At 39.1% G+C, this 16,144-nt stretch overlaps 1 protein-coding gene across 3 annotated transcripts in view; it reads right to left on the bottom strand.

The window, feature by feature from the left end:
• stxbp5a (syntaxin binding protein 5a (tomosyn)) overlaps window positions 1-16,144 on the bottom strand; it is a 96,450-nt gene extending 80,306 nt beyond the window's left edge. Inside the window, exons 1-2 of one of the 3 annotated variants that reach the window (XM_077221075.1) lie at window positions 15,718-16,144; window positions 12,610-12,707 (exon numbers count right to left, since the gene is read on the bottom strand). In XM_077221075.1, the coding sequence (XP_077077190.1) occupies window positions 12,610-12,707; window positions 15,718-15,897 (278 nt within the window). In that variant the 5' untranslated portion in view covers window positions 15,898-16,144. The remainder of the gene's footprint in view (window positions 1-12,609; window positions 12,708-15,717) is intronic. The other 2 variants (XM_077221073.1, XM_077221074.1) reach the window with 2 other exon arrangements.

Below are 16,144 nucleotides of genomic sequence, written 5' to 3'. Positions count from 1 at the left end.
AGAGAAGAAGAGAGAGATGGGTGCACAACCCCCACCAGCCTCCTCTGCTTCTAATTCTTTTTTTCTCATTATCTTTCTCTTCATTGCATGCTGTCGCTTCATCCTGCTATACATTCATTCTGTTCTTTTGAAAACATGTGTAGCATGTCCCCCGTTAAAAGCTCTGACCTTCATCCTCAATGCATGTCCTCCAAGGATATCAGATTTTTAACTTGGAGACATCTGAGACACACACATACAGTCGCTGATCTCCAGAGCAATGTGTCTCCTGGCTTTAAAAGCAGCGCCACACCCCTTCAGTGCTCTGCCATCCCAAAGCTCCTTCAGGCTTTGTTCATAAACCTCAGCGTGACAGTTTGATTGGCGATACAAAACACAGCTGTTTACTACACCCACAGGAAACAAAGTTAGAATCAGATAGAGAGAATCTGGAATCTTTTTAATGATTCAGGAATGCATCTACCACTGTTAAAATCACACAAACACACACACACACAAACACACGCGCGCACACACAAGCACACAAATTACATCCAATAAACAGTGGCACAGTGAACAAAGACTTGCACAAACATATGGTGCAGTTCAGACATCTGAGACCACATTGAAAACCTGTGATTCAAAATCTAATTCAAACCAAACCTGAAAAAAGAAAACTGAAAACAGAGAAACATTACGGCATAACATGAATAATTCTCTACTATTTCTAGGTAACTACTGAAATGATGCACAAGATGCTATGTAACATTCTCAAATTATATCAGAAAACATGATCATCTGATTTCAACCAAATACTTTTCTTTGTTTTAAAAATAAAGCAATTTCACTTTTAGTCTCAGGTATTTAGATGCCACTTAATATTTTTTTAATCACCCTGACATTATGTAAATATCCTAGAGTTTTCTAATAAAGGAAGCTGACACAGTAGCCTTCACAAACAGTATTACACAATTCTGCTCGTGCTGATTTTACAATGTTTATAAAAGTAGCATTTACTTGCAAAGCTTTCACACTCACCTGCACCATTAACTCATCAATATAGAGGGCATAAGGTTGAGATTCAGCTTTTGTTCAAACACACACACATACGCATTGAGCACAGTGTGCAACTTTGGGAAGTGCATTAAAAATGTATGGTTCTGCAGCAACTGTGTAATAGAGTAAAAGGCCAGAAGAGACTAACAGGAAGACTCCTGTGTTCTCTTGGTGTGTCTGCGCATGGGTGAAAGTACGTCTAATGGGGACAATGAGATCTGAGCACACAAAGCGATTCTATGAAAACAAGTTCAAATATTTAATACTACAGAATAAATTTCGATAGATAGATAGATAGATAGATAGATAGATGGATAGATGGATAGATGGATAGATGTGACCTCGATAGACCTCAATTTGATTTTCCCGGCAAAATATCGCAAGTACTTTCTTAGACCAGCTAGGAAGCCGGAGAAGGTTTCATTTTTTAAGTTTAATTACACGCTGTTCACACATTGTCAATAAAAAAGTGATTAATACATGAAAATTCTTACATATAGCCCCATTAAACAACTGTTCAGTTGAGCTGGCCCTTTTTTATGTGTGTTTGTTTGTGTGGGTGTTTGCCCTGTCATAGGAGGCCGCTGTTCGCCAAACATGGCCAAAGAAGCAGCATGTAGGAGGTTGCAGAAAAAGCAACACTTGGACCAGAAACCCTGTTTAAACTGTGACACACACACACACACACACACACACACACACACACACACAATGCCACCCACATCACACTTTCTATCACAAGTGACAAGATTCTGAATACTGAAATAACTGCCCTTCTGTTTCTATTCAATAATTTCACTCTTTCCCATCTTCCATCTAAATCTTCCATGTACATTTGACATCACAGCCTAATCGGCATGCCGAACTAATCAGACGTAAACACACAAACATCCCTGTGGCCATAAGCATCCCGAATCACACAGGTTCAGCATGAGTGTGCATGTAAGCACAAATTTGAGCGAGTTATGCCAGCCGTGTGCCTCAATGAGCATTAAGAAAATGGTGACTCATGCCACACATTACACGTGTACATCTCTCTCTCTCTCTCTCTCTCTCTCTCTCTCTCACACTCTTTCTCTCTCTCTCTCTCTCTCTATAGGGTCTCTGTATGATGTCATGACAGCAGTAGAGCAGTGCTCTCAGCATAGGTCAGGAATTAACATCACAGTCACTAGAGTCTATAATGCGTGTGTGTGTGTGTGTGTGTGTGCGCGTGTGTGTGTGTGTGTGTGTGTGTGTGTGTGTGTGACGTGGGGGAAGGGAGTTATGGTGTTGCGTCTGCACTGATTGCGCTGTGTACTTCTGTGAGACTAACAACACAATAGATTGTGGTAGTTTGTAGCAATAGATATCAGTCGTTCACAATTATGCAATACATACAGAAGCATTTATACTGGTCGTAAAATAGAGTAGCTGTTGGAGCCAATTATGTTATTTGGGCAAATCTTTTCTCTTTATTTTGTTTTTTCTGTTCATCTTTCTAGATTTTCTGTCAAGTATAAATCTAGTTGGCTACATCAAGTGTAAAGCAGGTTAGTGCTGGGATTTCAAAGTGTGTGATACAGCAAGCAATTATGCAACTGTGAATTAATACAGCGATTCAGCAATAAATAAACTGCTAGAGTTCCTGTGTCTTCTTTGCAGTTTGAGAAAGATGAAGAAAAAATAATTGATTCATAACGCCATGCTAAAGCATAGGGGGGGATATCTAGTAAGAGAAAGCCAAGAGCTGTTTTAAAAAACGCATCATATCTTCTTCTAGATAATCAAAATAGCCTGTTGTAACTACAAACAACAAATAATACAAATCCATAGCAGTAGTGCACCAGTTTGTAGTATGCTAAGCTAGCAGACTAACCAGTTAAAGTGTGGTCACATTGACTATTTTTCATTATACTTTCGCTGGTGAAATCCAGGCATTTCAATAGGCATCCATGTAATTGGGAATTTCGCATAAGGGCAAAATATTTCCATTCATAGATTTCACAACGGTTTCACGTTGGTTACATAAAATAATGGAACATACAGTTTCAAATACATTAATAATACTTGCATAATTAATAGAACTTTTACCCAAGTTTAAAAAAAAGCCATTAGAAATGCTTTGGGGTCCAAACAGGGGCGTTTCTAACCTTTCATTAGAACCAAAGCAACTGCCCCCCATCTAATGAGCGTCACCTGGTATCATGTCCCACGGAGGAGCTCCGGAAGGATAAAAGTGACAGGAAGAGTGACGACAGTGAAGGACAAGAAAGGATTTATGATGCGTTTTATTATGTTTATATGCAGCAGTTGCCCATGCGGGGCTGCCGCTTTACTTTCATTTTGTTGTTTGTTTATCTTATGATTAAACTTTATCTTGATTGTTTGCCGGTTCCCGCCTCCTTCTTCCCTAAACTTCTACGTGGGACTCGAGATCTCTATTTTTATACTGGATATAAAGGATATATCTGCAAGACAAAAGGCATTTACAAGCAGCATGTGCAATAAAAAGCTGCATCATTGCCGACAAATAAAGACATTTGCCAGTTTTATTTCCTGCAATGGATTTTAGGTAAATACTCATCTCATCCAGTGTTCTTATTGTTTTTTGTATCATAAAGTATCTTGCTACTATTTTAGTGTGAGAAACCACTGCAAATGATTCTGCCCGTGAGTGAACTATATGGATGAATAAAACTGAATCATAAACAATTTTAAACCTTTTGCAAACCTGTTTTACCGATTAGATTCACAGAGTGAATTATTTGTGAATCTGGCATTCTAAACAGCTGACAGAAATATTATCAGGAAAACTTATCTGGTCATTATACAGTAATCTCCATCTCAGACAAGAGTTTATCAGTAATATTTTACCAGTGCAGAGCAGTATTTCACTGAGGGCTGAGGCTCATGCCACAGTAAAAACAGTTTACAGACACCCCTGGGTCCAAAAAAATGATGGGTCCATTAATATTGTTTATATCTACGTTGTGTTTTTAATATGCTATAAGACAACCTATGTGCAAATTAATAAGTCAACACCATTGGTGAGTATTGTCTCTTTTAAACTGCAGTGAAACAAATACAGTCTAAAAAAGTATACAGTCTACAGATTTATCTCAGTCAGTACCTATATAAACTAATGCTAACCTATACTACCGACATCCAGAAAGACGATGAAGTCAAAGAAAAATCCAATTAGACATCTGGAGCAGAACCACTAGGATATGAGCGACAAATCCCAAGAAGCGGGGAAATGATTGTTGAGGAAGCTAGATGACTCCCAGATCATATTGAAAATGACTCGCTCTGATAGCACAGAGATTTTTCTAAATACTGACACATATTTGAGGAATAAGGTCATAAACTTCCAGTGAGCTTTATGCACTCGCTTTCCCTTTTCAGAAATCGCTGCTAAACAAACTCAAGATTCTTCTCCTTTCTTGTTTTTATGTGAATATCCTAACTATAATTCCTGAGGCAGGAGGGAGTCAAAAATAGTTAAGGGCATGATTAAAGATGAAGTATATTTAGCTGTTCCAAAAGCCCAATGACGCTGACTGTGGTCTTCCCTTTTGCTGAGTAACGGAATGAAAAGCTAAGATAAAGAAAAAGAGAGAAAGAAATACCAGAAATGATAAAACAATGATGGGAAGAACAGGCATCGAAAGAGAGCACGAAAGAGAAGGATATTTCTGTTGTTAGAGCTTGATGTGAGCGGTTCTCAGCCCACAGGAAAGCATGAATGCAGAAAGAGAGAAAAATACAGAGTGGTTTGACCTGCACACCCACACTACCTCCCTGTCAAGGTCACACCTGCTACTGCACAATCCGGTACAGTGTGTGTTTGGATGAAAGCCACTCTTGCCATGAGGTCCATTCAGGGGCTTGGATGGTAGTACTTAATGATCAAAGGCCATCTCATGGCTGTTACGTGCATCGAATCCCACGACTGCTGATGGGTTACAAGGATCACAGTCTAGCTGCTAAACCAACAGCAGGACAATTAGCCCTCGTTTTCTCAAAGGTGGGGCTGTCCTGGCAACTGGCCGGTGGCAATCTGTCAGCATAACACTAAACGACAAACTGCAAATGAGTCAGAAGCCCTGCACAGTACCTTATCCAAAAATGTATGGTAACAAAAAATGGCGGCAGCTGTTTCCAGAAATTCACTCTGAAAAACATGGTGATGTTTCAGGCACTTTTACATTTTTAAATTACACATTTTTCCTTAGAAACCATTATGTTCACAACTTGTAACAATTACTTTAATGAGCTCATTGCTTCTGCCTAAAATGAATACATGATGTTAGCTACAGTAACTGCGTGATTTGTATTATCTGTACATTTCTGAAAAATGGGCATTACATTGACACAGTCACCTCTGATAACAGATCACCCTAAATTGTAACGTAAATGCATGCATTTTCTGTAAATCTGCTTTGAAACCATATATGCATTGTGAAAAACAACTTTAACAATATTTTACCATAAAAAGTACACTGGTTAAAGATGCTCACAGTAAAATGCATGGTAATTAGTGCTTTTAATTTCAAAAGCCTATATTATTTTTAATAAATTACATGTATTAAATGTAATATATTTTTTCACCATATAGCATGATAACTTACACACTTGCTGTGATCCAGACACAAAATACCCAATCAGACCAAAAGTGTGTGTGTGTGTGTGTGTGTGTGTGTGTGTGTGTGTGTGTGTGTGTGTGTGTGTGTGTGTGTGTGTGTGTGTGTGTGTGTGTGTGTGTGTGTGTGTGTGTGTGTGTGTGTGTGTGTGTGTGTGTGTGTGTGTGTGTGTGTGTGTGTGCACGTTTGACAGGGGATAAGCTTGGCTGAAGGGGCTGGAGTAGCGCAGAGTGATGGAGGGGTGAACGGGAAGAGGAAAAGGTTTTGGGGGGGGGGGTTCTCTGGGACTGGAAGTCTCTTTGAAGTGATGAAACAGATCAATGAGCCAAAGAGAGACTTTGATGGCGAGAGAGATCAGCTGACAGACAGCTCGGCGAAGCCTCGTTAGTGTGATGAAGTGTAAGCTGGGGTGTGTGATCGCGTGTGTTGTGACTGACTGACGGGCGGACGCCACTTCTTTGCATGCGTCTATCGCACTAAAAACAAAATGCTGAGCTTGTGTGTGCATTTGAGTGTTTGAATACATTTGAGTTTGCCAAAGAGCCAATGAAGCGCAATGTGTGCCTTTGTGTGTAATTATAGAGCAGGTAGGTGACCTCAAAGACACCAGAGACTCACAATTCTGCCAAGTTTACCGTGAGAGAATGGGAGTCTGTCTCGCCTGGCAACTGCATCCCATAAACTGCACCGCACTTTCTAAACTGCATAGCAACCACTTAGCAGAGACAGAAACAAAAATGCACTGCAGTGATGGGGGGGGGGGGATTGGGTGGTGAGGAGGCAAAGACACAGAAAGGAGAGAAACAGACGGCGAATGGAAGAAAGACAGGAGCAAGCAGGTGCAAAACAGAAGTGGCGTGCAATGGACAAGACCTGAATATTTGGCTATTTGTGAACGCTCTGCACTGTTTATCTATCTAAACTGGTGTCAGGTCTCAGCAATTTGCTATTGTGTTATTTGTTATTGTCTTGTTGACTTAATGGAAAGAGATTGTGTCTGAACTTTGAAAGACATCACAAACAACGGCATTATTTTCTGAAAGTGAAGACAATATTGAATCCTTCTGCAACTTTTCCATTAGCCGTTCCTTCAAAGTGGTGACTCACCTTACATGAGGGTGTCAGCCTGCTCCTGCTCAGCCCTTCTTTTTGTCCTGCATCCCGTCGGATGGGCCGAAACTGTATCAGGAAGGTAATTTACTGTATATTATTTAATATTATCTTTGCCAACTAAAGGCCATTTTTCTATGACGCCAACGTAAGCTTTTTTTCATGTCTCTATCATCTGGGGGGGGGGAATCGAACTGCGATATTAGATAAGCGCAATGAAAGAGGAGCATTTCAGATGATCCAATTCAGTTTTTACTGCATAAAAAATAAAAAGAACAAGTATTGTGGGAGCTTTTTTTGAAGAGGTTAGCATAAAAATGAGCCGATAGACTTGAAATTCCCAGGGCAATGATGGGGTGAACTGAAGTGAACCTAACGCAGACAGGCCACGTTGAGATGCAGAAATGCCAGATTAATGCGGGTTTAGCAATATAGATATGTGAGGACCTTGAGAGCTGAGTGAGGGTATTATTATGCTGAGCTTATTATTACTGAAGAATGGCTGAGGAGTTTGTGAGAGAGCAAATACAATAAAATATTATATAAACCTAGCAATAGGTGTTTTAAAAAGGAAAAAATCAAAGATGCTACTTCTTAGAGAGGGCTTTTAGCATGCTGACAGCATGCCATGCTGAAAATCTAAAGGTAAGTGTTACTGTCAACATGCTAAAACCCTCTCAGAGTACTTGCGTCACTAAATGCATCCCATTTAAAACGCCGCAGACACATCCAACAGATTCCCTGCGTTCAACAATACATTTCAAGACAATTATTGTCAGAATACAAGTGCACGTCTCTCGCTATGGGCGTCGCATTAAGACGATTTGTCAAGTCAAAAACTTGTCAAGTCTAAAACTCAAGACCTCTGGGTGCAGTTCTGTAGCACTCCATTTAGGTTAAGAAACCTGTATCATGATGTCTGGTAAAAGACTGCAACCTGATTTTGCAGGACTAACCTTAACTCTGACTAGTTTCTAGTAAATCTAACTCTATATCTATTTTTGCACATTCCTAATATGGTCATTATGCAAAAAGAAAAGAAAATAATTTCTTCAAAAAGCACAAGGTACTGTGTTTTTCCTTGTACCATTCTATACCTAATGCAATGAGATTTAAATGCCTGGTGAATGGGATGAGATTTGTTCAGTTGTGTATTGGTGGCCTTTCTGCTGCTATATAGAGTACAGTAAGTTATACAGTCACACACTCAATCATAGGCAGCCGCTGCTGTGCCATTATGGCAGAGAGGACAGACTTTAACTCCTTTGCTTGAGCCGATCACAGCACACACACACACACACCACACACACACACGCACACACACACACGCGCACACACACACGCGCACACACACACACACAAACTGCTGCCAAGCTCTACAGATGATGAGCCTCGCTCCTGTGGATTACGTAAGAAGTGGCATAGGCATCCTCAGGCAATGTCTGTGTATGTGTGTGTGTGCGTTAGGCTCAGCTCTACATCCCAGACACACAAAGTAAAACAAGTCACAAGTCCTAATGCACATAACCACCACATCCATGTCCCAGCTAGTATATTTCATATTTCAAGCGGAATCGAACTATGGGACACATCTTTAATAAGTCTCACCAGTTCCACCATTCTCAGCAACAGTGTACCATCACAACTATTGGTCATTAGAGACAAGATGAGGTTCATTTGAAGCTGATGTGAAGACGATATGTGTGTGTGTGTGTGTGTGTGTGTGTGTGTGTGTGTGTGTGTGTGTGTGTGTGTGTGTGTGTGTGTGTGTGTGTGTGTGTGTGTGTGTGTGTGTGTGTGTGTGTGTGTGTGTGTCCTACTCCTCAATATCCATTTTCCAATGGTCAATGGATGTTTCCAGCAGTGTCCATAAGCTGAAAAATGCTGTTTCCATTCAGCAAGTCTCGTATGCTCACCAATGTTGCATTTATATCTAAAATATTATTACAATTTTAAATAACTTTTTTACTTTAATATATTTTAAAATGTAACATTCCTATGGTGGCTCATTTTCTTGATTTTTTTTTTCTTGTGACTTAATACGTCACAAAAATGTTTCTTATTTGACACTTTTTTACTTTGAGATAGAAATGGGATTATAGTATGCACATGCAGAGCCTACGTAACAAAATGCCAGCATCTGTTTGGTATCTGAAGAAACATAGACGTGTCCTTCAACTCAAAATCCTGTCCCTGCAGTTTCGTAGTTGGGGGAAAACGTAAGATTAAGAACGGTCAACAGAAGTAAATTCATTTAGAAATGTCCTTTCAATGGTCAACTCATGACTTAGTTGTGTCTTATGAAGTGTTTTAGTCTTTAAATATTTGCTTGTTTATTCCTAAAGCTCACTTGAATTTGTTCTACATCATTAGATGTGATATTATGATGAGATAAGGTATCTTCATATAAAAATACTGTCAGATTGGGTGGAGAGGCTGCAAGGTTTCAGACACAGCCTTCATATATTTGTATGATATTTTATTCAAATGTGTTCATTATAAGCCCTAAACATGATCTCTTAAATAATCTGCAACCTACAGTATAATAGGGAAGAGGCTTGAACATTGTGACATACGTCTTCTTTAGAAATACATACCCTTCATTAAATTTGAAGAGATGATCATTGTGAATAAAATGATCAGACTCATAGTGGGTTATATTCTAAATTACAGTGATTATGACTGTCAGCAATCAGTGTTGGAGATATATTTGTGCATAACAGCCAACAATCTCACTGTCTACTGCAGCCAAGGAAGTGCAAATACTCAGGAGACTATTTAGAATGTATCTGCTTTACCATGAGGTCATCACGCCACTTTGTGCGTGTGTGTGTGTGTGTGTGTGTGTGTGTGTGTGTGTGTGTGTGTGTGTGTGTGTGTGTGTGTGTGTGTGTGTGTGTGTGTAAGGTTGATCAATAGATCTGCGTGCAAGTTGCAAAGTCTTGGGGCCCACGAGGCTAGTTGAGTTATGAGTCTGCCATTCTCTCTCCACTGTGCTTGAAAATACAATTCGCAAAGGACAGGGACCACCTAAAACTCTCTGCTACACAATAACCACCGCTTCACCACCCGCAATTTAATTATTCAAATGTCAGACCACTGATAACAATATATGGCTTTTCATAGCCTATGAAAGGTTGTTTAAAGCAGAAGTGTGTAAAAAAATCTGTGGCAGTATCAAAACATTGGCTTGACCAATGGTGTGAGTTTAGGGGAGGGACTATATGTTTGGACGACCAATGGCAGTCAGTGGGAGTGTTTTGTTTGGTGGCGCAGAAATTACACACTCCACTTTTACTGCAAGAGCATGAAAAGTACATTCTCTCTCTGTCTCTGGTCTTTTTTAACATCTGACTGTCATGTCACTTTCTGCAGTCTGAAGCGAGCTGTGGGAAGCAGAACACTTTTGGGATCGCAGCGCATTTGCCCGCTGGCCTGAGACTGAAGACTTTCCTCTCCCTCCCACTGCTCTAATCTTCTGGATGATTTTGCCAGGATTCTGCCATTCTGGTCTCTTGATCTGCCACTTTCAGTCATTCTCAACTGGGGAGAAGTTTACACAACTGCAAAACAGATCTGAACAGTGCTACGCAGCAACAAATACACACCGTAGCATGAGCTACAAAAACCAATGTGATCTCATTGGTATTCATTCATACCTTAATTGTGCTTCTAGCACATTTACATTTTCACACATTTGGACAGAGATTAAAATGTAAGAAAAATCGAAAACTTTTTTTATAATAGGTTGATTTTATTACAATTAAAGAAGCTTCGTTTGCTCACGTCTGGATTTATTTACTCAAACTATTTTGAATATGAATTCATTTAAAAAATGTCTTTAGTGTCACATGATCCTTCAGAATTCATTTTAATATGCTGATTTGTGTATGCTGATGCTTCATATTATCAGTGCTGAAAACAGTTGTGCTGCTTAATATTTTGGTGGATTTTTCAGGATTCTTTGTAAAAATATAAAAACATAAAAAAAATGTTTTATTTGAAACAGAAATCATTTGTAACGATGTAAAAGTCTTCTGACACTTATCATCCCTGCTGGAGGTTCAACGGATAAACAAACTCAGAGGTATCAATTGGTGTTGGTGCACTATTTGAAACGCATCTCTCTGTAAATGAACATAACCCATTGTGTTCATGAGAATACTTGCCGAGACAGGTATTTTGATATAATTTTGTGTGTATGTGTCCGTTCAAGTGCAAGGAGATGCGAAAGAGGAATCAATTAGGTGTTGGCGCACCTCTCTGTAAATTCTCTTTTGCGTCTTCTTGCGCTGGTATTTTAAAATCACTTGAATGTGTAAATTGGCAAGACAAAACACATGCAAATGATAAACTTTCACTATGATTGTTAGATTTTGCAATTAATCCTCGAATCACATGTATGCCGAACTGTGGGGCCCGGTCCGTACGGATAGCTGATCAACTACGATCCGTTTAACCCCTTTGTCCTTGCTGAATAAATGTATTTAAAAAAAAAAAAAAAGACAGTATTTTAACAGCAGTGTACCTACATGGCTTTACAATCTGGACACTGTCGGTGCAGTTTCAGTGTCTATCCAAACACATGAAATTGTACACGTACATTTACAAAGAAATATTTACAAATATGAATGAGATCACATTGCAAACACAATTTGTACCATATCTGACCAGAAAAATCTGCATTTCCAAAATCAGTCACAGTTTTGCTAGGCAGGCCAAGATTTGTCAACTTACTCATAAAATCAGACCTTAGATGCTATGTAGTTTAGTATGGCAAAACAATAACCAAAGTTGTTCCCAAAATCAAAGGTAAGACTTCATTCATATGCATTCAGCTGAATCCTGAGATACCTTTTGCATTGCCGATAGCTCGGGATGAGACGTGACAAAAGAAACAAAGGACGGTGGCACTAATCACAATTTGGAGTCTCTTAGGGCGATTTTCATTTGCCCTCATCTCACGGCAGCCAACATTTCTCTGATCACAATCGCTCAAAGGGGCTAAGTAACACCGATATCCTCAGAGAGCAAAGACGATCAGTTTCTAAAGAGGCTGTTCTCTGAAGAGCCGCCGCATGTATCAACTTCCACCAGTATCATTCAACATCTGACAAAGGGAGGTGTCAAGTGAGCTCTTCTACAGACCTGACTGACAGAAAATTATCCTGTACTGACGGCAGAAGACATATTTTCAATTAGAGCATCACTGACTGTGAAAAGTAATGTCAAGCCTCTGTGTGTACGAATAAATCAGGGAACGTGGAAATTCATTTTAAAATCAAAGGCCATCTATTTGAATACAGTGTAAATGGAGAATCTGATTAGCCAGGAAGTTCTTTACAGTCTCTGAGGTGGGAATAGACCTTAGTGACTTGTTCAGTATAATTAATAACTGACTTTATGTACTAGGATTCCATCATGAGGGTGATGAGAGAGTCACTGAACTAATGTTATGTGCCTTACTGATCCTAAATCCCAATCCAGTAACAATAAACGCCCTTTTACAAAAGACTTATGACGGGTCTCACTGACAAGCCATGACAGCGGATCAACTCGGTTAAGCACAACAACTGGCATACTTTAAAGCAGATGAAGCTTGTTATGTTGTGATGCAGCATAATGTAGTCACATTTCAGAAAGGCAAAACTAACGGTGGGTCATTTATGTCCCAATTAATTTGTCATGAGCTTAGTAATGACAATCCATAAACACAAAAGTAGTAACAGCTTACACCTGATAACACAACTGATAAAGAAATGAAATACTTACTGACAGGTTCACTGTGCACCTGAAAAAGAGCACACAAGCTATTTCATTTCCATTGTAAAAAGGATACAATCGCAAAGCTCCGCTCTGAGTCCCGATGGCAAGGATTTTCTGTACAGGGTCGAATGCCATAGAGGACGGCTGATAGGGGAAGCCATGGCGCACAGTCTGAGAATCAAATCAGAAGAGAAAAAAGTTTTTAAAAGCACGTAATGTAACGTTTAGTGGCATAACCACTAATTAACTTCAACATTTAAGTCAGCAATTAAACTGTTTAAAATGGTATAATGTATTTTATAAGGTATTTGAATTATATTTTACAATGCATTTACTTTAATTATTTATCTCTCTATTTTTGCTTATGATGTTCAGACATTGTTGTTACTCGTAACTGAGACTACAATCATAAGAAATCCTTTTCAGTAATTGAAATAAAGATTAAATAAAATATTATATTAAAAAATTCAATTTATAAAACTTGAACGAAAATTAAACATTTAAGTACTAAAATTACTACAACTAAAATAAAAAATAAATTAAAGCTAAATAGAAATATTTATTTCAAAAGAGCACATAAATATTTACTAAAAACTAAACAAAAAATAGCAAAAACTTATACAAAAAATAATACTATAATAGTACATAATACTAAAATAACTCCGGTTTTACATGATATTATTATTTACGTTCTTATTTATATAATGATTTGAAGGAGAGTGACAAAGCATTGCGTATTTGTGCAGCACCAAGGAGTCAAAAGTCCCTTCAGGGACAATTCGATATCAATTCAATGTCAGTTTCAGCTGAATATTTCCAACTATTTTAATGCACCGGCCTTTGAATTGCTCAAACAACTCTGATGTGCAATAGATAGACAAAAACAACAGGCAGTGAGAACAGAGGCCTTGCTGCATTGTATCCAGAGAACAACAATGGTTGGCTACAGGTTTATAGCACTGTCCTCTGCTTAACAGCTGTCAGCGTCTTTCTCTCTCTCTCTCTCTCTCTCTCTTCTCTCTCTCTCTCTCTCTTCTCTCTCTGTGTGTCTGTTTTAAATCCTAGGGGGTGCCTACATAGATAGCATTGCTGAGAATCAAAGGCGCAACTATAATGCTGTCTAGTCAGGCAGCTGAATAGGTTTTGAGACACATCCTCTCTGTCTCTGTATGTTTGTTTAGTTGCTAAAGCGGGTTACGTAAGTCGTGCACGCGGGGACGAGTACCTGTCGGCGAGCTGTGCAGCAGCAACAAGCTTCAGTCCATCCTTTCCCATCTCTCTCAGTTCTCTTTTCAATTAAATATTAAACTAATCCATCGTTCATAAACATCTTTTTAATTTAGGCCTGACAAAAATACCAGTGTGAATGCACTCATGTAACCTCATCGCAAATGATGAATTAAAGAGTGGTAAACAACTGTATCCATATAGTTCATGACCTTTTTTCTAAAAACTGAACGCTTAGCCTACTTACATTAACATTCTCCAAAACTGTCTTCAAAAATAACTTAGCCCTGTATAAAAGAATCATCAAAGAAAATATACATCAATATACAAGAAAATATTACATGTGGAATTGATTTAAAAACATACTCCATTAAATAATCATTAGATGGCGTTGATTCGTATTAAAAGTTGTGTGTTTTTTTTCTCTTTTCCTCCTTCAAAGACTGACAACAGCGCTAGCAAATGGCATTTGGGTGCAGACTGTGAAGAAACATTTCAGTGGTTGGACGCAGTGAACGAGCACACCCCCTTCATTGAACGAGTCGCTGTTTTAAATTTATTTGAATTAATATTGTAGTCTTTTTTTCATTAGCTTAACTGCCTAGAAGTAGACAAAATGGAGGATAAAATTACAGTTATGCTCTCAACTGTTATTTTTTAGCGTCACAACAGATCTGTACACTCAAATTTTAATATAGGATAAGTTTTGTGAATTTCCGTGTTCAAATGATTTGGTTGAGTGATTGATTCAATGACTCACTACAAAATGCACTTGTCGCCACCTACTGTCATAACGAGGTTACCTGCTTGTAACAAGGTTGATTAAATGAATCCGAGATAAATCAATGTGCCAATCACATCTGCAATACTGTCATTCTCTTACAGTTTCCACGCACACGTGTGTGGGCTCATAATCTAATATTGCAGAAGAAGAGAGAAACCTCCACAGATAACCCGTTTCTCTGAGAACTATTAACTCCATCCATTGTGCTGCCAGATCTAATCCAGAGAGGGCAGCTAAACTCAGCAGCACTTTAACTAGGCCTATTCATGACACATTGGACACACTAGCTGTGTCTCAAAACCAACCTAGACAACATTTAGGGCACCTATGATGGCCAAAAAAAATTTGTCTTTAGATACACAACGTGTGTGTGGTTTCAAAAAGATATTCAAGATAAAAAAGGTTAAGGGTTTAAAAGCCCCAACATTGCAAATGAAATGTTAATCCCAGCACAGTAGATTATGCAAGAAATGGGTTGTTTATCCCCCCTCCCTCCACTCAAACATCACAGCTTCATTCTATAACCACACATGATTCGGACGCTTCAATAGTAGAATGTCTAGCCTAACACAGAACACTATAAAGGCAAAAGCGGAAGATATGGACAGCAAAAGCAGCCGTGTGGTTATAAAAGATTCTCTGTGTCACGCATGAATATTTTACGCATTTGTGCGCATTTTCCAAACACAGAGTCAGCTCTTTCCACGCACAGCTTGTGGGAAAAAAAAACAATTTAGTCTTGGTTTGAGGGGGCTGAGTATGACAGCACAATGTGTATATAGCCTAACACAGACTATATGAGCGTTTTAATGTATAAAAAAAAGACATTCCATTGCTGCGCAACCAAAAGATATTGTAGCCTACACTACAGTGGTTTGTAGAAAATACAATAAAAATACGACTGACATCATACGTTCCCATAAAGATATATATATATATATATATATATATATATATATATATATATATATATATAACATTTCTATCACAACGTAATGATGCATCACATCTTCGAGACAGAAAAGGCAAACGTTACCTGTACTCTAAGTCTGTGGATAAAGTGTTAAACAGCATGCACTAAGTGGCACTTGCGTGAGGAAAAAGCACTTGCGTTATTAGAGAAAAAGCCACATTAGGTGACGTTACACATTCACTTGAAAGCTTCCCCACCTTGCAGAGCTGGAAGTGTTCAGACTGAAGCGTCTCCGGGATGAGCTCGTTCTCCTTGGCCCCGAGCTGCGGGGATGAAGAAGGGGACGACACGGCCGTCAAGCCGTCCAGCACCTTACGGATATTAAACTTCTTCATTTTTCGCTCCGGTGCGAGTGACGGAGGAGGACGGGAGCACATGAGTCGAGATCAGCCGTGGATGATGAGGGGGGAAAGCCGCTCTCGCTCGTTTCTGCAGCACCTTTCTTTAAAGCTCACATTTTAAAGTGTTTTTCCCCGTATCGTCCATGGCTAAAGGCTTGAGCTGTGAGCGTTGATTTATATTTCTTATTATTAGCGTTTGTGGGGTGTTCGTTTATTCTGACTCGGCGTCCCGCTGCGTCTCGAATTCTCTCTCTCTCTCTCTCTCTCTCTCTCTCTCTCTCTC

The sequence above is a fragment of the Siphateles boraxobius genome, unplaced genomic scaffold (assembly GCF_051911475.1).
Source record: "Siphateles boraxobius isolate OS27281-9 unplaced genomic scaffold, OSU_SipBor_1 8, whole genome shotgun sequence".
Lineage (NCBI taxonomy): Eukaryota > Metazoa > Chordata > Actinopteri > Cypriniformes > Leuciscidae > Siphateles > Siphateles boraxobius.
This window is presented reverse-complemented; position numbering and strand designations above follow the sequence as displayed.